This window comes from Choloepus didactylus, chromosome 4, assembly GCF_015220235.1.
Source record: "Choloepus didactylus isolate mChoDid1 chromosome 4, mChoDid1.pri, whole genome shotgun sequence".
In the NCBI taxonomy this organism is placed as follows: domain Eukaryota; kingdom Metazoa; phylum Chordata; class Mammalia; order Pilosa; family Megalonychidae; genus Choloepus; species Choloepus didactylus.
The window spans coordinates 77,751,055-77,774,242 of record NC_051310.1 but is presented as its reverse complement, the minus strand read 5'-3'; the positions used below and the strand labels follow the sequence as shown (position 1 = coordinate 77,774,242).

Genomic DNA, 23,188 nt, shown 5'->3' with positions numbered 1-23,188 from the left:
AATCAGCCCAAATAGCTTGGACTTGATCAACACCTTACAGCTTCCCTAATTTTTGCCCCCATTTCCAACTCAGGACCAACCAAAGAAAGCTAAATATGGTCCCCTAACTAACCACATAGGATGCCCCGGGTGATGGTTTGAAACTGTTCTTAAAGCTAATCCATTCCTGTGGTTGTGAGGCCATTGTAAATAGCATCTTTTGATGAGGCCACTTCAGTTAAGGAGGGGTCTTAATGCCTGTGATGGTTAGGTTCATGTGTCAAATTGGCCAGGTGATGGTGCCCAGGTGTCTGGTCAAGCAAGCACTGGCCTAACAGTTACTGCAAGGACGTTTCAAGGCTGGTTAATAAGGGAGGCTGGTTTATTAAATCATCAGTCAATTGACTGCCTCTATGGCTAATTACATCTACAATCAACTAAGGGAGTATTTTCCACAATGAGAGAATATAATCAGTTGGATTTAAACCAATCAGTTGAAGACTTTTAAGAGAGAAAAGAGAACTTCTGTTTCTTTTTCAGTCAGCCAGCCTCTCCTGGGGAGTTCGCTGAAGACTTTCATCAGAGTTGTCAGCTCGCAGCTTGCCCTGCAGAATTTAGACTCATGCATCCCCACAGTTGCATGAGACACTTACGAAATCTCACATTTATAGATATCTCCTGTTGGTTCTATTTCCCTAGAGAACCCTAATATAATCCTCTTACTGGTGGTTTTATAAACAGAATGAATATAGAGACAGAGAGAGCCAGGAAGCAAGAAGCTGAAATCAACAAAACAGGGAGAGACCAGCAGACGCTGCCATGTGCCTTACCATGTGGCAGGACAGCCAAGGGTCTTTGGCAGCCAGTCCTCAAGAGAAAAGCATCGCCTTGATGATACCTTGATTTGGCCATTTTCATGGCCTCAAAACTGTAAGCTCATAAATTCCCATTGTTTAAGCCAAGGTATTTCATGGTATCTGCTTTAAGCAGCCTAGGAAACTAAAACACCCATTTCTAGTTAGCCCACCTCCAGCTTCCCCATGACAACAGCCTCCAATCAGGGCATGCCTGAACTCTCCCCTTTTTCCACTATAAAGTGTTCCCGCTCCTCTGCCTGCCTTTGAGTCTCTGCCAAATCCAAGTGATGGTGGCTGACTCCCTTGCTATAAGAAGCTCTAAATAAAAAGCTTTTGTTCTTATTTGGGTGTTCTTCACTTATTTACAAAAACAACAAAACCTGCTCAGAATTTTCTGACAAAGTTAATCATACACCTACTCTATAACCTGGCAATTCCACTCCTAGGGATATACCTAGAGTACTTAAATGTACCAAAAGACATGTACAAGCATGTTCATGGCAGCTTCATTCATAATAGCTCCAAACTGGAAACAACCTAAATGTACTTCTACAGGAGAATGAATAAACAGGATGTACCAAAATCATAAAGTGGAATACCTCAGAACAAAAAAAGAACAAAAAACTATTATACACACAATTTGGATAAATCACAGACATTTAAGTTGAACAAAAGAAGCCAGAAAACAAAGCAGTATATACTGTATTATTCTATTTATATGAAGTTTAAGACTAAATTAATCTCTGGTAATAGAAATCAGCATAGGGATTACCTCATGTGGGAGGAGGAAAGGCAGGTATTGACTGGGAAGAGAACCAAGAGGACGCTGTGAGAAGACGGAAATATTCTATGTCTTGATTTGGATGATGGTTACAAAGATGTACAGATATGTGAAAATTTATTGAGCTATATGCTTCAGATTGGTGCATTTAAATGAACACAACTTAAACGTCAATGTTTGGCCTCACCTTTCATCTGACTGCAGTCAGATAAGGGATCCAATACATGAACCACTCAGAGATTCTTAACACTAAAAACCATTAAGATGATAACCATATGAGTCCATTTATACAACATTCTGGAAAAGGCACAACTACAGTGTGGAGAACATATTAGTAGCTGCCAGGAGTTAGAAGTGGGAGGAGAATGTGACTATGAAGAAGCACCAAAATAGAGTTTTTTTGGAATGGCAGAATTATAATTGTGGCGGTGGTTACATCTCTTCATACATGTGTTAAAATTCATTGTTTTGTGATACTCTGTTAAACTACAACAAACCACCAGAACAGAATTTGGCACTGGCCATGGGTACTGCTATACAAAAACCTAAAACATATAACTTTGACTTTGAGGCCAGGTGGTGAACAGAAGCTAAGAGGGCCTCAAAGAGATTGTGAGGACTTGAAGGACAGTGAAGAAAATGTTACTGGATGTTAAAGAAAAGGGACCCTAGTTATATGGAAAACAGAAAGAGTATCTAAAGACCTCATAGATTTAGCCATGGAGATGTCAAGGCAGAATACTGAAAAAGAAACCTGATTTTTTTTTTCTAGCTGCCTATGATAAAATATAAGAGGGAGAGGAACTAAGAAGAAACTATTAAGTTTTTAAGCCAAATTTAGGGTAAATACCCAGAACTTGCTGGGTTCAAAAACAAAACTTTCTAATCCCCAGACTCTCCCAGCAAAAAATTTACAAACTAAGAATGGCTTCAAGACAGAGATAAAATTCAAGTTACCAGTAAGGCAGGGCCTCAGGGTAAAGATCTTAAGGGTATGGCCATAAGAACCTTTGTTAAGACCTCAGAATGATTTAAGTAGTACCCATCAACTTCTAAAGAGTTTTACATGTGTACTTCCTAGACCCTCTCAGTTAAAATTAAGACTTTTAAGAGTCTTAAGTGCATGGTCTCACAGCAGCCTCACTGTCAGCCCTAGATAGGTGAAGGGTCGGACTCAGGAAGAGATAGGGATGTAGCTTTAAATGCATATACATAATCCACAAAGTTAAAGGAATTGTATTAGCTTAGATTGAAAGGGACAGAGACAGCCCAGAATGAAATTGGGCCTTTAAACTTCAGCCTTCTTCAGGAAGGAATCAACTGAAAGCACTGAGAAAGCTGCCCAGAAGAACAACTGGGCTATTTCCTACGGAAAAGTAAGGATGACTCTGAGGGCAGAACCAGAGGGAGCAAAACTAAGTCCTAAGCAATGTGTATTTTTTGACCCTGGAGTGGGGGAACTAGTGAATATCAAAATTTCTATGGATCTGTTACCACTATGTGCCTCCTGCTCCCCCTCTCTGCCCCTCCAATTTTAGTAGTGGGAGTATCTACTGTATCCTATTTTTCTTTCACTGTTTCATAAGAGTGTGTGTAGTGGGGGAAAGGAATGGGTTGGCAGATAACTTGTTCCCTTAGTCCACAGGTCAAGGAGACAAGGAGAGGAACTATACCTGATGATCTGTACCCAAAGAAGGGACTGCACACGAGGAGCCTCATCTGCTCCTGAGGAATCTCATCGGAACCTGGAGCTGACTCAGATGACACATGCCTGGGTTTTGAGCCCAATGTGGTAATCAGATGAGATTTGGGATAGTCTGTCACTCAGAAATTGATAAGTGGCACACCTCCAAGGGCAGAACTGACTCTCCTCTGGTCTTTCAGGGCTGAAGAGACAAAGACCCACCAGATCCGCAGCTAGACGCCCCAGAGGGCCATGCTCTAGGAGCAGCAATTAATCTAATGATGAATCTAATTAATATGGAAGCCCAGTCCCAACCCAGATCAACCTCTGACTGGACTGAGGGGATTCACTTTCAACCCGGCAGAGGGTGACAGCACCTGTGGGAGATAATATCACCTAGAGCCTCTAAAGTTGTTTCATATTCAATATCTGGCATACAATAAAAAATCACTACATTTGAGAAGAGGCAAGACAACATAACTAAAAAACAAAAACAAAAACAAAAAGAGGTGAAGTCCCCTTTATGCATGGAAAGTCCAATTCCTTCAGACAGGGGTTTTGGGGAGTGCAAAGTTCTCAGACGTATCTGTCAAATATTACCATTCCAAGCCTCAGGGACCCATACCTTCCCAACCAGTGCCCTTACCTTAGCATAAGAGACCATAGGGATTGTATATTTAAATGTCATTATAATACTGCAACCCACACAATCAGGCCTTGGACCTGATCATCAGCCGTGTCTGTCCTGCATCTATAAAAGATAAGGGATTCCTTTAAGGCCACCCTAAAAGCTTTGTTTCTTCTCCATCCACCCCACCCATACCCTTGACAGTTCCAGGTGCCAGGGGCTGTGCTGATTGTCCAGTAAAGACAACACATCCAAAACAGCAGCTGTGATGGTCACCACCACTTGCTGACGTCTCTGATAATCCCCCAGTGATTCTTTAAGACTCACCCATCTGCACCCTGCTCTCCTACCACTGCCTCACACTGGCCAAACCCTACTGGGAGGTACGCAGCCCAGGCAGTACATCCACAGAGGTCGGCCTCCAGGGGTGCAGAGCAGAGAAGGAAGGAGGAAGAAGGGTTCTCAGGAAGTCAGTAAAGAAAGGGCAGCACTCAAATGAGAGGCATCATCACTGAAGAGGAAGACACAGGATGAGGAAAGAGGGGATTCAACATGGGAGAAACGTCACCATCACCACGATGGTAATGAGAGGGAGTCCTAAGACAACAGCTGACAGGAATCTTAGCAGGAAGTTAATTGTGGAGGGAGAGAAACAAGTGCATCTGGTGGGAGGAATCACTGACAGATTATTCGAATCATCAGAATATACTGCAGAGAGTTGTGCAGTTTTGAGCAAAAGTTTGAGGATGAATTAGCAATAAGCACATAGAAAACTGAATAAATGAAAATTTTAGGTAGTTATTAATTCCAGGAAAGACAAAAATGTACAAGAAAATAAATGAAACCCAGGAGTCCACATGGATCACCTTTGAGGAATATTTACATAGCCCTAATTATGTAAATGCTGAAGACTTTCCAATCAAAGAACTTGTGTTACTCTGGTAAAAACCTTTCTCTTTTAAAAGAAATAATTTTAAGGTACTTTCTTCTTTCTTCTCTTTCACAGGGAGCTCCTCATTTGTTCTAATGTTTATCTTTGTATTGTACATGCTTTAGAAACTTATATGGATAGCTGATACATTTAATGAAACCCCAAAATGCATTTTATTGAGGGAAAAAGAAAGGATATCATTGTTTTTATTAGAAGGCATAATCTAGTATTGCTCTTTTAGGTTCAAAATTCTAATTAACATCACTAAAATAAAATTAATGGAAATGTTGGCCATTTTATTATGAGAAAAAATAAGCAAAATGCAAAATGAAATTGAATAAGAATAAAATATTTTTAAAATTAACTTACTCGAATGAAATCCATAAGCGTGTTATAAATGAAGGCTCCTCTGGGAAGGAAAAAACAGCTCCCAGGACTCAGATCATGGAAAAAAAAAAGTTCTTGTTCCTAGATTAAAACAATAATTGCATTTCAAATTTCATCTGTTATTGCTTAATGTTTAATACTGCATACATGATGTGTAGGAATAAAACATCATACCCAATTATCACTTCCATCTTTTAATAATTTATATTCTAAGGCCCCTCAACACTTATTGCCTAACTATATGTTATATCACATGTAAAATTACATTTTACTTTTACGGTTAGCTTTGAACTTTTGTTATTTACTGTTAATTTCCTTACTTGGCACACCTGAAGTACAGATCTTACACAGAAACAACATGGCACAGAGATCAGCAAAGTTCACTGCAAGGCAAATGACCATCATCATGGCTGTCACTTCCGGAGAGCTGCCCCCGGGCCAGGCCCGGTATCCAGTGTGTGTCCTCGCATCAGCCCTCAAGGCTACCGAGCAGACAGCCGAGGACACGGAGTATCACAACAAACACCCTGCCCAGCACTTAACGCAGCTACGAAGTGGCTGAACTCAGATTAAAGCCCCTCCCTACCTGCTTTCAAATCTCATGCTCTTTCTGTCGCATTGCTCTGCCTCCCAAAGTATGTTATCAAGTATTCACAATATTAAAAAAAGTTTATTTTTATATTATGATAAAAAAAACACAAGGGTTCAATTTTTAAAATCTAATAAAAGAGAAAGGAAAGAGCTTAGGAGACATTTTAGGGGGATTAGTATGAGAGAATTTAACAGCAGTCTACAACTACAAGCAAACTAGAAGGTAGGAGGAGAGAATAAAGATAATTATTAAAAGAATTTCGTTTTATGAGAGGTAACGTAAGCCAACAAATGAATGTTTCCATCTCAGTAGTGATTAGGATTTGTTGAGGATTGAATCTAGTCCCCCACAAAGACATGTTCAAGTCTTAATCCACATGCCTGTGGGTGTGAACCCATTTGTAAGCAGGATTTCTAAAGATGTTATTAGTTAATGTGTAGACTCATTTGAAAATAGGATTTTTGAAGATCCCATGAGATGAGGCCACACTGAATCAGGGTGGGCCTTCATCCACATGACTGGGGATATCTCAGTGCAGTCAGGAGAGGCCAGAAGTCAGAGCAAACCGCTGGAGGAGACCAAAGGACAGACGCCACGTGATGGAGCCAGCACCAGAAGACTGCAGACGGAGAGAAAGCGTGGCCTGTCGAGACCTTGATTTTGAATTTGTGCCTCCAAAACTGTGAGACAATAAGCTCCTATCCTTTAAGCCCCTCTACGGTGTGGCATGTCATAGCAGCCGTGGCAGACGAAGACAGCGGCATACCTTCCCGATCTTCCTGTGATCCCGGTTCTTGGCTTCCTCTTGGAACTTTTCCCAGTTTTTCATCATCTTGTTATCAGGAAAGGATATCCCGTAGACCCTCTGCAAAGTTTCCATTTCAGGATTGCCCTCCCAATATGTTGAGGAATTCTAAACATCACATAAGATTTTATAATCATATCAAACATTTGTTTAAAATCGCTATTAAATATATACACAATTTTCCACAATCACATCCACATCTTTGACTTTTAAGAGGACTTTTTGCAGTGCTGGAAAGAACCTTAAAGAGTCTAACTAAGTTTTCTCAGCCCAAATTATACCATCAATCAGCAGATTATGTACAGAATGTGCTTTGGATTCCAGGAATGAGAGTGAGAAAGAGTGGGAAAGAGGGAACACCAAAGGACACCTGCTGTGCCAAACAACGGGCAAAAGAGGAAGCAGATTAGGGAAGTAAAGGTCTGACTTGGTGATCCATGGATCCATGATTAAGATCAATACTGTCATCCATTTTACCTGTGGGAAAACTAAGGCCCAGAAAGATTAATTCTGCAAAGCCACACCACAGCAAAACAGACATGACAGTCCCTGCCTCTTGATTCCCAGAGCAATGCTTTCTCCACCAAGCCAACACACCCCCCCTTGTTTTTCCTTTTTTCTCTGTACATTATTCTCAAATGCAGACAAATTTTCTTGCTCACATTAAGGCTATTAAAGAAAACCAGTTTTCTATTATTTTAGCAATATCTTTAAGATTGCAATATCTTAAAATATCACATGAAAAAGAAATGCTTTATAACACATTAAATGATAAACAATTTATCTACAAATGTCTCCTATGTATCAAAATTTTAAAATTTATATTATTTTTAGAAGCCCAGGTAAGAATCAAATAAAAATATTTAAAAATGTCATGAAGTTCAAACTATGAAAGATATGATAGAGAACCCTTATTATCTAGTTTACCTTAAGTTTGCTGTATTAATAAAAAAAGTCAATCCTTACCTTGAAAATTTTTATGGTTTTTATTTGTCCAGTGTGTCTTACATGTGGGCCCTTACAAAGGTCAATTAGTGGACCGCACCTATAATGAAAGATTTAAGACATGCCCAGGCAGTTACAGTTTTTTGGACTATTCTTTATAAATCATATTCTCATATGTTTTAAGTGAAGAGTTTCACTGATTTGTATATTCTTGGGGCAATTTTTAATTTGGGTTCAAGGAGAGGCAATGCCATCTAGCCTCAGCTCTCAGTCTACCCTCCTTTGCTCAAATTCAAGAGCTACAAGAACCTCTTGGGAAAGAAACTGTACATAGAGACACCACTTTTGTCATGGCCTGAGGACATTCAAAAAACCTTCTATCATCTTAAAATCAGAAAACGATTTCCCTGCTCCACACTGATTTTCAAAACCTAAATTATCTGAAGTTTATATGAAACACATTAAGTTGAAACTTTGAGAACTTGTTTTCTTAGCATTTTATGATGAAATGTCTGGCTTTCGGTTTATTAAAACAGAGCAGTGATTTACAAAGTAAATCTCATATAAGAGTTTACATCTTAATAATACAATATAATTTAATAGTGGATGACACCACTATTAAAATGCTAGTAGGGTCAGTAGCTGGGGATTAGCTCTTGCCTATAATGAACAAGGACCCCCCCACCCCAAACCTTAACAAGCACGGCCCTTCTTCAAAAACGGAAACATTAACAGAGCTAAAACATGAATCTTAACAAAAGAGGGAAGGCTGTGTAACATCAACCAATTTAAGGAAACTTTAGTAAAGAAAAGCAGTGCCCTGAGCATCCAACCAATTTTAAATGTCTTTAAAATTGTCTTTAAAGTTCACTGATTAAAAGTCAAAAATTCCAATGAATACAAAAAGGTGTTGGCTTATTCACCACAGTGGAGTGAAGCTTTAAGGCTGAAAATTTCACTTAAGGATCAGGCTTTGTGTATTGTTCTTTGTCCAAGATGGAAGTTGTGATCCACATTCAGAGGAATGGAAGGGAGGCCCAAATCTGCGTGAATCTTTAAATAATCCCACAGTCAAAAAGCCACTTCTTTGAAAAATTAAACACAAGCCACTCAAATTGATGGGATACAAAAGGATTTAATGTCAACCTAAGTAAGGTTCTAAAAAAATAAACCCAAAGGTCAAGTATCATAAGCCAGAAACGGAAAACTTAGTGTGCCTTTTCTATTTCTATTTTTTAACTTTAAAACGGTTATACTAACATTTATTTGAATTATAGGTAATAAATAATAAAATCTTATCAGGTCATTGGACAGTGACAAAAATAAGTTAAACATGGTATCCCACATCAATGTCAAATGGCAATGAGTCCAAATTACAATTTAAGAAAGGCACTATACATGGCTTTGCACAGAAGAGATATGGTTTTACTTACAGTGCAATTAAACTGGAGAACTACCAAGCACTTAATTGTGGAAAACAGGCAGAGTAACAGAAGGTATTTATGACTGTAATTATGCAGATACCAGATCTTCAAAGACAAAACTGTGAAGGCCACAGCAGCACCAAGATGTCCAAAACACCCAGAAATGGGGAACAGCAATTACTCATAAGCCAACTTAAAAATGGATGAATAAAAAGGGAATTGGGCCTAACGCTAAAGTAAGAGAAGTAAGTGATTCTGGTATTGATGGGACTAACTGATCTCTGCTGACCATGTGATTTTATCTTTGCTTCTGGTATTTTTTTGCCTCATCCTGAGACCCTGCTACAGCCTAATGGTTGATTTGTTTGGACTCTGGGCAGTGGAGAACACAGTATAAGGCAGGGAATCACCGCACGAGGAGACAGCCCATAACGGCTTCCCCACCACGTTAAGGATGAAAAAGAAATTTTTGTTCCCAACAGCTCTGAACAGCATAAGGTACTGAGTGGACACAGTCTCGTTCACATGGAGAAAGAGGCTGAAAGACCAACACTCAGAAAATAAAATTTGGGTTCCAGTACCACCCTGACAAATAGAAATGAAAAAATAATAATTTCCCTTTGGTAACAAGCTTTTGGAGCCCGACTGAAATAGGACAGCAATTCTGCAAATTTATAAAAAGGGCCACCTGCCTGAAGACAAACTCTGCTTCTGCTCCAGCTGTTTCAAGTTTATGCGCACTTTACCTGTAAACAGTGGTGGTCGGGGTGTTCACCTTCTCATTCAGGATGCGGCATTTAAATTTATTATACTACAAAGGAAAAGATGTTTACATATTATCACATAAATGTTTTAAGTGAGAAAAAAAACAAATATCGGAGGGGCATCAGCTACGTTCCAGTGCTCCCAGTCTGGAGCTGCCCAGACTTCAGAGGCTTACCATGACACAGAGAACGTAAAATAATTCATTCACTGTTTTTTTTTATTGATTGCATATCAAAGTGATATTTTTTATATATTTGGTTACATAAAAGGTTATTAAAATTAATTTCACCTGTTACTTTCAACATGTGGCTTCGAGAAAATTTAAAATTACATTATGTGGCTCAGATTTCTGGCTTGCATTATATTTCTATTGGGCAGCATTGTTCTAGAAAATTCCACTTTTAGATACATGAAATAAATTCTGAGGATACAGCTACATTATTAATTTATATAAAAATAAAGAAGTTTATAGTAAGTGATCCTATCATTGCATCAAAAAAATCAGAAAAGACTTCTTTCCATTCTGCTTTTGTGATTATTATCACGGTACCAGGCACTTTCATGTTAAATTACTATTTAAAGGAGGTACTTGTTTAAGAAAAAAAAATTATATTTGTATAATGTAACAGTTTCATACCTATATGTTAAAATCAAGTAATTTTCCACCCCAAATCTTACTAGATATATTGGCTGAGGATATAAAGAGTGTCAAATGAATCAAATAAAGGGACAATTAGAAGTGTTGAGACAATGAATGACTTTATGGCCAGATAACTAATCCCTTAGCAGGTTTCCAATTCTTTGCTTTCAAAAAAGTTGAAGAAAAAACATCATCTTGTCAGTATATAATTAAAAATAATTTTAGATAACAGGTAACACTATGGTTATTGCCGTAATATTTGGAAAGGGTTCAAAAGGATGAGGAACATTACTATATAAAAGTCTCTTTAATTCCCATCTACTTATGCATGCTAACAAGTCCTACATCTATAACAATAAAATATCACAATGGAAAAATAAATCAAATAATTTTCCTTCACAAAAGTTTGACTGGGTTAAGTTCTTAAGAACAGGTGCAACTTTTCCCCATGGCCAAATCTAGTTTTTAATTCAAACCCACAAAACAAATAATATTGTGCTTAGGAGAAAAGACTCTACTTTCTCTGATATATATAATTCTAAAAATAAAATCAGGCATATATATAAGTACATTGGTCATAACAATATAAAAAGAAAGTTGAAGTTTTACACAGGACTCTCTAGGCTAAAGTATATATATATATACCTTTTAAAGGTAACAGAAAAACTCAAAGAAAAGAGAAAAAGATGGTTTTATATTGGACTATAAAAATTATTGAATTTAGTAGTCAAAATATCAACAATATTCAGAATTAATGAGATTTATAAATACACAGATGAAAATTATCCAACTGGCTCTTTGTCTGCCTACATCTGCCTTACAATTTTCAGGAAATAGAAGACTAGAAAAATGTTACAGCAAGTGCCTGGTAAACTCACAAGAGGTTGCCAAACTGTCTGGAACTATATTCTTTGGTGAGCAGCAGTCAATTATTTGTAGTTAATTATTTTTACCATTCCTAGAAAAAGATTTCCTTTTCCTACGAGTTTCCCCAAGTTACCTTAAACATTTCCAGGAGAGTTTCCTTGCTGACTTCTAATCTTTCAAAAGGTTGCTTTTCTTTTATGATGGTTTTACATATGTTCTCCAGTGCTGATAATTCTGTGCTGGACACTGCTCTAAAAAAGGAAAGCAAGTAAGAATAATCAAAATAGAGTTTTCAGACATTATGCCCTGTCATTTTTGTGGACGTCTATCTTGCAGCCTTTGTCACTAATTGATGTACTTTCTAAATTGAGGAGCCTGGTATTTTGTTGTACTAGGATTTCAGAAAGCCAAGCATTCACACACCAAGCAGATATTCCTACTTCTCAAGAAGGGAAACCAAGGCATCCAGGGATGAAGTCATTTGCCTTAGGTCTCCAACAGGATCTCTGACAACTCCAAGCTCTTTTCTGCCTTGAGGTCTGATTTGACAAACCACTAGAATACTCCCTGCACCTACCCCGACCCCTAAATTACACTGTAAGCTACTTTGAAGCTTTATCTTCTATGTGGTCTTCCTTATGTCTCACACATTTATTTTTTTGTTCAAAAGAGTTTTATTGATAGATCTGACACCAAAAGCACACACAACATAGCTAAGCCACCTCAGGTGAACTCACTGCCCTCCCCCCTAAGTGGGACCTGAATTCCAGGGGTGTAAATCTCCCTGGCAACGCAGGATATGACCCCCAGGGATGAATCTGCACCTGGCATCATGGGATTGAGAAAATCTTCTTGACCAAAAAGGGGAAGCAAAATGAAACAAAGTTTCAGTGGCTGAGATATTTCAAATGGAGTCAAAAGGTTATTCTTACGGACATTCTTATGCTCTATATAGATAACCCTTTTCAGGTTTTAATGTACTGGAAGAGCTAGAAGTAAATACCTGAAGCTACCAAACTCCAACCCAGTAGCCTGGACTCCTGAAGATGACTGTATTAACAATGTAGCTTACAAGGGGTGACAGTGTGATTGTGAAAACATTGTAGATTACACTCCCTTTATCCAGTGTATGGATGGATGAGTAGAAAAATGGGGACAAAAACTAAATGAAAAATAGGGTGGGGGAGGGAGATGATTTGGGTGTTCTTTTTTATTTTTATTTTTTATTCTTATTCTGATTCTTTCTGATGTAAGGAAAATGTTCAAAAATAGATTGGGGTGATGAATATGTAACTATATGATAGTACTGTGAACAGCTGATTGTAAACCATGGATGACTGTATGGTATGTGAACATATTTCAATAAAACTGGATTTAATTTTTTTAAAAAAAGCACACACAAAAGAAAAAAATAGATAAAAAGGACTTCATCAAAATTAAAAACTTTTGTACATCAAAGGACATTATCAAAAAAGTGAAAGACAGTCTAGTCTACAGAACGAGAGAAATAATTGCTGACCATAATTGCTGGTTTAATATCCAGAATATACAAAGATCTGCTACAACTCAACAGAGGAAAGACAAATATATAACCCAATCGAAAAACGAGCAAAGGACTTGAGATGACATTTCTCCAAAAAAGATATACAAATGGCCAGTAAACACATGAAAAGATGACCAGCATCACTGGTCATCTGGGAAATGCAAATCAAAACCACGAGATACCACTTCATACCCACTAGGATGGCTATTATTTAAAAAATAGAAAATAACATGTCAGCAAGGATGCAGAGAAATAGGAATCCTTACACACTATTAAGTGCATTGTAAAATGTTGTAGCCTCTGGGGAAATCAGTCTAGCGGTTCCTCAGAAAATTGAAAACAGAATTAATTACCTTATGACCTGGCAATCCCATTTCTTGGTTATACTCAAAAGAACTGAAAGCAGGGACTTGAACAGATATTTGCACAGCCGTTTTCATGGAGGCATTATTCACAATAGATGAAAGGTGGAAGCAACCCAGGTATCCACCAGCAGATAAACGAATAAACAAAATGCGGCATTTACATGGAATGGAGTATCATTCGGCTGTAAAAAGGAATGAAGTCCTGATACATGCGACAAGATGCATGAACCTTGAAGACACTATGCTGAATGAAATAAGCCAGACACAAAAGTTCAGACACTTTGATTTTGCTTAAATGAAATATCAAGAATAAGCAAATTCATAGGGACATGTAGTAGATTACAGGTTACCAGGGGTTGGAGGGTGAGGGAATGGGGAAGTTCCTGCCAAATGGGTACAGAGTTTCAGTTTAGGTGATGAAAAAGCTTGGGTAATGGATGTTGGTGATAGCAGCAAAATACTGTGAATGTAATTAATACCACTGACTTATACAATTGAACATGGTCAAAATGGGCAATTCTGAGCTGCATATGTTAGTATAACAACAACAAAAGTTATACTGAGGGCTAACTCTATCCATGCCCTCACTGCCTGTGAGATCCGGGTTAGGCGAGAGATACGTGAGAGCCAAAGGGAGGGTCACCAAGCCCTCACCCAGGCCATCGGGCCTGCAGCCAAGCTCCAGCTGACCTCCTCAGCAGCCCCCTTGTGCATGTTTCCACGACCCCAGCCACACTGGTTTCCACACCATTCCTCAAACAAGCCACAAGTATCAGTATATCGGGACTTTTAGAGGCCTGGGATGTTCTTCCCCCAGTGCTGATAAACATGCCCTGAATATCCTCAGGCTGGCCCCGCAGCCCCTTCTGGTTCGTGCTTCAGTGTCCCTGGACCCTCTCCTGGCTACCTGCCGGTCACAGAGCCCACCTGCCCACAGCCTGGTGGACTTCTCTTCATAGCACCCATCACCACCCAGTATGTGAGGAGGCTGTATTTATCATGTCTTCCAGCAACCAGACTGTAAGCTCCATGAGGACAGGGACCCTGATTTCTTCACTCTGAATCACCAGCACCAAGAGCAGAGCACAGAGCAGGCAGGCAAAAAATTTCTGTTGAATAAGTCCTGTGTGGTGGTAAAGGAGATGAAGCTGGACAAACACGTAAGTGGGAGCTCCAGAATGCTGCGTGCTCTGTCAGATCATCTCAGTGGTGTGGGGGTGACAAGGAAAGGCTGATGTCCTGTTGTAGTCCATGTATGAGTTGTTGTGGGTCTAAATTAAGGCAGAAGGAAGGAGAAGGGGAGGATGGGAGGACCATTTAGGAGATGAAATTGACCAGAGTGGATTAAATGATGGAGAGTGGAGTGCTGGTGATGTGGCAGGACTCTCAGGTTTCAGTTGTGGCAGCTGGTAGTATCCTTCAGAGACACAAAGAGTACAGGGAAGGAGATGGGCTGAGGCGGAGGCTGATGATTTCAAGTATAGACTTACGAATGTGAGGCCTCCATGAACCCACCCCATTTGGCATTCATCTGTGCAAGAGGTTTGGTCACGATTATTCGTACCCTTGATTATCAAGAAGCAGAACTGAACTAACTGCTCTCAAGGGATTACACCTGGGATTTTGGTCTTAACTAGCACCATGCTCTAGCAAGTAGGAGATTAGATAAATAGCATATCACAATTTGAAAAGCGACCCTTGAATCTAAACTCAATTTAAAAAGCTTTTCTTCAAAACTTTAAGCAATCTATAATCCTAGTATGTGACACATACTGTCACTAAACTAATACACAACCATTATAAAATGATGAAATTTAAACACATGTGTTCAGAAGTGAATACTGAGTGGTATTACCTGTCTTCCATGAACATGTCATAGTAAAATCCATCTTCGATGGGGGGGCCGTAGCACAGGTGGCCCCCGTAGTGAAGCTCCATGGCCTCCCCGAGGACGTGTGCGCTGGAGTGCCAGTACACCTGCCAGCCAGGACAGAGGCGCTGTGAGCCAGCAGCATGTGCGTGGAAAATTGTCAGTGAGATGATAGGATCAAGCACGTGTACATTATAAAGGGGAAAAAAGCACCAAGACACAAAGAAAATATCAACTTGGAAAGTGAATCTTGAGTGACCACTTAGGATTGAGTATCTTCTGAGCCCTCCCTGGGACTCCTCGAGAGCAATTTGGTCAGTTCTAGTGTAAAAATGCTATTCTGGGAGTCGACTAAAGCACAGCAGCTGATCACTTCCTTCTGTGCATGTTAACTGTGGGGGAATTAGGCTGTGTATCTGCCCAGGACACTAGCAGAACAGCCACACAGAGACCTGATTCAGGCCCAGCTCCCCTCCTTTTGTCCGGGGCAGCCTCTCTGAGCCCAGGTGGCTGCTCACAACATCACTAACAATTCTGCATTTATGCAGCAGTCTGCACGTGCAGGCCAGCATGTGACTGTGGACACTTGAAAGATGCCTCAGGAGCTGCCTGTCATGAGGCTCCTGAGCAGTGTATGCATTGGTTAATTTACCGTAGGCCAAGGGTTTGGTCATCAGTCGTACAAGTTCAGAAAGTTGACTTGGTTTTGAATTCCCAAGGGTTCAATTCTTTGTGGATAGGCTCAAACCAACCCCAGCCACCAGATAAATACAAGTGCCAAAGAACAAGATAATCAAGTGCTCTGGCAGCACCTTCTTTCCCTTTATTAAATAGGAAACAAATTACAATTAGAAAGCTGTATGATAAATTATATGGGAGCAGAGGGAGTTAGCTGCCTGAGCAGACCACGTGCAACCCCAGCCAGGCTGTGGGCTGGGATGTGATCTGCAAGCCAGCCCTTGGGTAGAGCACCTCTCCTTCGGAAGGCACTGGGACAGCAGGCCAACTGCCACAGCAGCCCAATCGCCTCTCCTGTGTGTTTTCCACACCTGGATACCAAACACTGTTTTAGGGGCTGAGGATACAACAGTGAAAGGAGAGGCCATGGGGAAGAATTAGGTTTCATTCCAAAGGTAATGGGAAGCATTAAAGGGTTTTAAGCAGGGAAGAAATGATTCAATTTATATTTGAAACATCATTTGGGTAGCAGTATGGGAATGGATTGCAGGGGAACAAAACAGCCAAGTAGGCAATTCCTTTAGGGAACTATCACAGATTCCTGGAGTGACAATGGAGATGGAGAGAAGTGAACAGATCCAAAATACACTATAAAAGTAAAATCTACAGGGCTCGATCAACTAGATTGGAGATGAGGAAGGGGAAGTTACCACAGATAACTTTCTAAATTCTGGGCTGAGCAACTGGGTATGTGGTAGAGCTGTCATGTCCATTGAGATGGGAAGATAGAGTGGAAATGTTCTTTATCGGTTAAAATCAAGAGTCCCACTGTGGACATACTGAAGATTCTTGTAGAATATCCAGGCAGAACACATAAGTAGTGGTGCCTACAAGACAGAGGAATGTCTAATTACAAATACAGAGTTGAGAGCTGACAATTTATAGATAGATGGACTTAACTGCTTAGAACGGAAGCGTAATGAGAGAAGGGGGCTTTGCCTGAGCACTGAGCTGAGGAATTCTTAACATTTGGAGATGAAAATGCCAGCAAAGACGACTGAGAAGTAACAACCAGAGGTTGGGAAAACACAGGAAAGCACTGGCATCATGGAGAATGTTACAAGAAAAAGGAAAATCATCAAAGACTTAAAGTATAACATGGACCTAAACATATTTTACTGGGCATTATGCTTACAAAATTAATTAAATATATTTACATTTAAAGCAATATCATTTCATAAAATGCCTCTTATTTCTGGTGCTCTTATTTATCAATTTTACATAAATATTCCCACCCTGTCATTTTCTACATGCATTTATCCAGAGAGCAGGGAGTATTTATTTTGTGTTACACTATACACTAAATATTCTTTCAAATAGAATCCTGTTTTAAAATAAAAGTGGAAGCACTTGCTATATAAAGGAGACAAATTTTTTTAGTAAAGCAAAACATCCTTTTACAAAATCAATAATTTATCATTTTGTAACTCTAAGTGTTTCAGATTTGCTTTTCTTTGGGGTGTCTTTTTTATGGACATGTACTTAAAATTCATAAGTTGATTTATTTTCAAAATCATGTTAATATGTTTATAGTAACAGGAAAATAAAATCCAAGAGCAAAAATTCTTTGTTTCTAAGTTACACTAAAAGAAGTTTCTGGATCTTGGAAAAGTGATTTAACCCTTTGTGCTTCATATGTAAAACAGGGATTAAAATAGAACCTGTGTGATAGGGTTACTGAGGACTCAACAAGGTAATGCATGTAAGGGGCCGGGTACAGGGCCTGGCCCCTAACGAACACCCAATAAACATTTATTCCTATCATCACTGTCATCTACAATGCCACGCCAAGCACCGTGCAGTATGGTGGCAGGCAGAGGGGGCACTGCTGAGGCACTCCAATAAGACTCCTCACTGTAATAAATGTTTCTGTTTCCATGAGTTCACTGAATGCAAGGAGGAAATGAACTCCGAGGATGCTGACTCCTTCACGGGACATTCAACTTGGTCCCCTCCAACCCCCACTCAATTACTGACAGACTGCAAGAGTGCAGCAGCAGGCTGTTCAAGAGAGCCAGCCAGGGTGAGAAGGAAGAGGACTGCTGGGAGCACAGGTAAAAGGCAGGATTGGGTCCCCAGGAGAGGAGTAAATGATCATTCCATATCACGGCCGCTCTCTGGTCCATCCAGATTTTTTTTCCTTTGGACTTCCACTCTCTGGAATTATCTACTTGTTTGTTTTCTTGCTTACTATCTCCTCCCACAAGGATGTAAACTTTGAAGCAGGGGCCCTGTACCATCAGTGTCTGCAGCATGCATCCTGCACCTGAGTGAATAAGTAAATTCTTAGAAGTCCAGGGGCGACATCTTGGATGAAGTTAGGTGACAGCTGTTAAGGACCAGTGAGGAAAACCTAAACTATACCTATAAGCCTTTCATTTCTTTTAAAACTTGCTCTTTCTGAATCACTTTTAAATGTAGTTTTACTAATATTGTTTTGATTAGCTGTTTAATGGTTAAAGTTTACATATTTTAAACAGAAAAGTAATTATAATATGGTTCTTGCAGTCTGGATCAATAAAGCAAGAAACTCAGCATCAGAGTCACAGTTTATGTAACCTAAGCTAATCACAGGTTAGGTTTTACAGAGATACTGGACTTCCTGAAGGGACACTGCAAAGTTAAGGTGTATCAGAGACCCATGTGAAAATGTGGTCTTTATTTCACAGACTATTAGTAAGTATTTAAAGGATATTAGAGATTTTATCATTTTTTTCTGATTCCCCTACACACATTAAATTAGAAAGTGGATCCATTTTTAACAATCTATAAGAAATGAAAATATAAATTGATTTAATAATTAAAGCATTCTAACTTAAGGAAACGACCATTTCAAGAAAAAATAAACACAGGCTATTTAAAAAGCCAATATATATTTGTACATACGCATCTGACAAATGTCTATTAAATATTTATTAAACATCAAAATCTAAATAGTAAATCTTATAAGGCTACAAAACTCATTCTTGACTTTGATATGTGGCTTGTTAAATAATGGAATTTAAAACATAAACACCTGAAATTTGGTAGTTGGTTTTAAAATACTTACAGCTTGAGCTTCCTCGTTATCAAACATAAGCAGCTCTAGAATGGAATCCCCTTCCAGTGGACGGTCCAAATCCCATAATTCACCATTTACTTTGGCTATTACTGCACTTTCAGCCAATTCTTTACTAGAAAGAGAAAAGTCACTTGGGAGTTAACCTGCTATTGCAATTCATTAAAAGAAAAGATTAAAATAATTTCCAGGGTTTTCTTAAGTGGATAGAAAATATGACTGTAAACTACTGACAGATACTTTTTATTTTGATAAAATTTATTTTAAGTACAAAAGTAATATATACATTCACTGTAGAAAACTTAGAAAATGGAGAAAGCACAAAAAATAAAATAAAACTCATAATTAAATCCTACGATCCAGAGACAGCCACTCCTAACAATTTGGTATGTCTTCCCATCTTTAACTCCTACACACTTTTTTAAAAAATGTAATTGCCAATGTAATCTTATAGCCTATTTTCACTGCCATGCCATTAGCGAAATAGCACCTTTTCCAACTTTCTAGAAATATCACGCTTATTTACAAAGCCTCCACTCCTACACACATGGGTCATCATTGCCGTCACATCTGTGCACATGCACTTTGTGACTTTTGTCACTGTTTTCTGACAAGTTACCAGAAATGGAAGTGTTGGGACAAAGGGCATGCGGGTTTTAAAGATTTCTGATAATACGTTCTCTGAGTGTACCACTTCCATGCACCCTGAACGATTTAAAAACTTTTCAAATCAATTTGATGGTGAAAACTATTGTTTTAATTTGACTTCTTTGATTATTAATAGTAGTTCACTAGCCAGTTTTACTTTTATTAACTGCCCAAGTTCTTTGCCTATTTTGCATAGACCTATCTTGTTGATCTTCTTCTTTCCTTTTATTTTGTCTTTTAAATAGCATTTATCATTGTTTGCAAATTATTGCCAAAAATGAAGAAAAGAAACTTGGAAACCATAGAAAAGCAAAGAAAAAAAATCACCTACAATCCTGTCACTCAGAGATTACCGTAAAATTCTGCTGTGTCCTTTCATATTTTTTAATACATATATGGATTAAAATTTAATTAAAAAAGAAAGGAGAGAGATTCTGGAGAAGGGCAGAGGACTGAAGAGTATTAGTAAGGATAAAAGAGAGAGAGAGGGAAAAAATAGATCTGACAACTAAAAACCAAATGATTAGATGGCTGGTTCAAGAACTCCCTTCACAGTAATAACTTTGTGAATGGATTGAACTCTCCAATGAAAAGATACAGACTGGTAGAATGGATTAAAAAGTATGCCAGTTAACATGTCCTTTACAAGACTCATCTTAGATCCTGTGACACAAAGACAGAAAGTGACAGGATGGAAAAAAAATATTCTACGCAGGTTGCAACCAAGAGAAAGCAGGTAGCTATACTAGTATTGGACAAAATAGACTTTAAATGCAAAGATGTCATAAGAGACAAAGAAAGACACTATGTATTAATAAAAAGGACAATTCACCAAGAAGAAGTAATAATGTATGTTTATGCATCCAATTGAGCTAAAAAATTCATTAGACAAACAATGGCTAAATCGAAGGGAGCAACAGACACGTCTACAATAATAGTGGGAGACTTCAAAACACCACTCTCTTCTAGAGAACAACCAGACCGAGGACCAATAAGGAAATTGAAAACCTGAGCAATATGATAAATGAATTAGACTTAACAGATATATAAACTGTTACATCCCAAAGGACCAGGATATACATTCTTCCCTAGTGCCCATGGAACATTCTCCAGGATAGATCATATGCTGAGACACAAAACAAGTCTTAATAAAATTTTAAAGATTGAAATTATTCAAAGCATATTCTCTGACTATAATGGGATGCAACTACAAATCAATAACCACCAAAGAACCAGATCTTTCACAAATATTTAAAGGTTAAAAACACACTCCTAAACAACCAGTGGGTCAAAGAAGAAATTGCAAGAGAAATAGGTAAATATCTAGAGACAAATGGAAATGAGAACACAATATATCAAAACCTGTGGGATGCAACAAAGGCAGTGCTTAGAGGGAAATTTATAGCTCTAAATGCTTATACCAAAAAGCAAGAAAGACCTAAAACCAAAGACCTAACAGAACGGTTAAAGAGGCTAGAAAATGATCAGCAAACTAACCCTAAAGCAAGTAGAAGAAAAAAAATAAAGATTAAAGCAGAAATAAATGAGCTAGAGAACAAAAGAACAATAGAAAGAATAAATAATACCAAAAGTTTGTTCTTTGAGGACATCAATAAGATTAACAGTCTCTTGGCCAGACTGACAAAGTCAAAAAGAGAGAAGACCCAAATAAGCAGATCCCAAAGAAATAAAGCAAGTCATAAGAGGATACAATGAACAACCGTATGCCAACACACTAGACAATTTAGAGGGAATGGACAATTTCCTGGAAACACATGAGCAACCTAGACCGACCCAAGAAGAAACAGAAGACCTCAACAAACCAATCACAAGCAAAGAGATCCAATCAGTCATCAAAATTCTACCTACAAATGAAAGCCCAGGGCCAGATGGCTTCACAGGGGAATTCTACCAAACTTTCCAAAAAGAATTGACACCATTCCTCCTCAAACTCTTTCAAAAAACTGAAGGAAAAAGGAACATTACCTAACCCATTTTATGAAGCTTATATCATTCTAATACCAAAACCAGATAAAGATACTATAAAAAAGGAAAACTATAGGCCAATCTCCCTAATGAATACAGAAGTAAAAATTTTCAACAAAATACTTGCAAATTGAATCCAAAGGCACTGTAAAAGAATTATACACCATGACCCAGTAGGGTTCATTCCTGGCATGTAAGGGTGGTTCAACATAAGAAAATCAGTGTAATACAACACATTAACAAATTGAAAGCGAAAATCAAATGATCATCTCAACAGACACTGAAAAAGCATTTGATAAAATTCAGCATCCCTTTCTGATAAAAACACCTCAAAGGGTAGGAATTGAAGGAAACTTCCTCAATATGATAAACGGCATATGTGAAAAACCCACAGCAAGCATAGTACTCAACAATGAGAGGCTAAAAGCCTTTCCTTCCCCCTAAGATCGGGAACGAGACAAGGATGCCCACTGTCACCTCTATTATTAAACATTGTGCTAGAAGATCTAGCCAGAGCAATTCACCAAGACAAAGAAATAAAAGGTATCCAAATTGGGAAGCAAGAAGTAAAACTGTCATTATTTGCAGAAGGTACGATCTTATATTTGGAAAATCATGAGAATTCAACCACAAAGCTACTTGAGCTAACAAACAAATTCAGCAGAGTGGCAGGATACAAGATTAATGTACAAAAGTCAGTAATGTTTTTATACACTAGTAATGACCTAACTGAAGAGGCAATAAAAAAAAATTCCATTCACAATAGCAACTAAAAAAATCAAGTACCTAGGAATAAACTTAACCAAGGATGTAAAAGACTTCTACACAGAAAATAACAAAACTTTACTAAAAGAAATAAAAAAGGACCTAAATAGGTGGAAAGATAGTCCATGCTCACGGATAGGAAGGCTAAACATCGTTAAGATGTCAATTCTACCCGAACTGATCTACAGATTCAATGCAATTCCAATCAAAATTCCAACAACCTACTTTGCAGACTTGGGAAAAGCTAGTTATCAAATTTATTTGGAAGGGAAAAGGGCCTCGAATTGCCAAAAACATTCTAAAAGAGAAGAACAAAGTGAGAGGAATTACACTTCCTGACTTTGAAGCCTACTATAAAGCTACAGTGGTCAAAGGAGCATGGTATTGGCACAGATAGACATATTGATGAATGGAATCAAATTGAGAGTTTGGAAATAGAACCCCAGATCTATGGTCGACTGATTTTTGATAAGGCCCCCAAATCCACTAAACTGGGACAGAACAGTGTCTTCAACAAATGGTGCTAGGAGAACTGGATATCCATAACCAAAAGAATGAAAGAGGACCCCTACCTTATACCCTATACAAAAATTAACTCAAAGTGGATCAAAGCCCTCAATATAAGAGACAGCACAATAAAACTCTTAGAATATAGGGAAACATCTTCAAGACCCAGCAATAGGAGGTAGCTTCTAACATTTAACAACCAAAGCACAAGCAACAAAAGAAAAAACTGATAAATGGGGACTTCTCAAAATCAAAAGCTTCAGTGCCTCAAAAGACTTTGACAAAAAGGTGAAGAGGCAACCAACTCAATGGGAGAAAATACTCGGAAACTATGTATCTGATAAGAAACTGATATCCTCATATATAAAGAAATCCTACAATTAAAAACAATAGTACAAACAGCTGAATTATAAAATGGTAAAA

The 23,188-nt window shown here is 38.4% G+C and overlaps 1 protein-coding gene across 2 annotated transcripts in view; it reads right to left on the bottom strand.

The window, feature by feature from the left end:
- Nucleotides 1-23,188, bottom strand: part of TARS3 (threonyl-tRNA synthetase 3) — a 90,262-nt gene that overhangs the window by 59,630 nt on the left and 7,444 nt on the right. For both annotated transcript variants that reach the window (XR_005216334.1, XM_037832884.1), the window contains exons 4-10: nucleotides 18,851-18,974; nucleotides 15,049-15,170; nucleotides 11,419-11,536; nucleotides 9,760-9,824; nucleotides 7,611-7,689; nucleotides 6,606-6,752; nucleotides 5,230-5,328 (exon numbers count right to left, since the gene is read on the bottom strand). Coding sequence is in view for 1 of the 2 variants with exons in the window: in XM_037832884.1 (XP_037688812.1) it covers nucleotides 5,230-5,328; nucleotides 6,606-6,752; nucleotides 7,611-7,689; nucleotides 9,760-9,824; nucleotides 11,419-11,536; nucleotides 15,049-15,170; nucleotides 18,851-18,974 (754 nt within the window). In the remaining variant the exon portion in view is untranslated. The remainder of the gene's footprint in view (nucleotides 1-5,229; nucleotides 5,329-6,605; nucleotides 6,753-7,610; nucleotides 7,690-9,759; nucleotides 9,825-11,418; nucleotides 11,537-15,048; nucleotides 15,171-18,850; nucleotides 18,975-23,188) is intronic.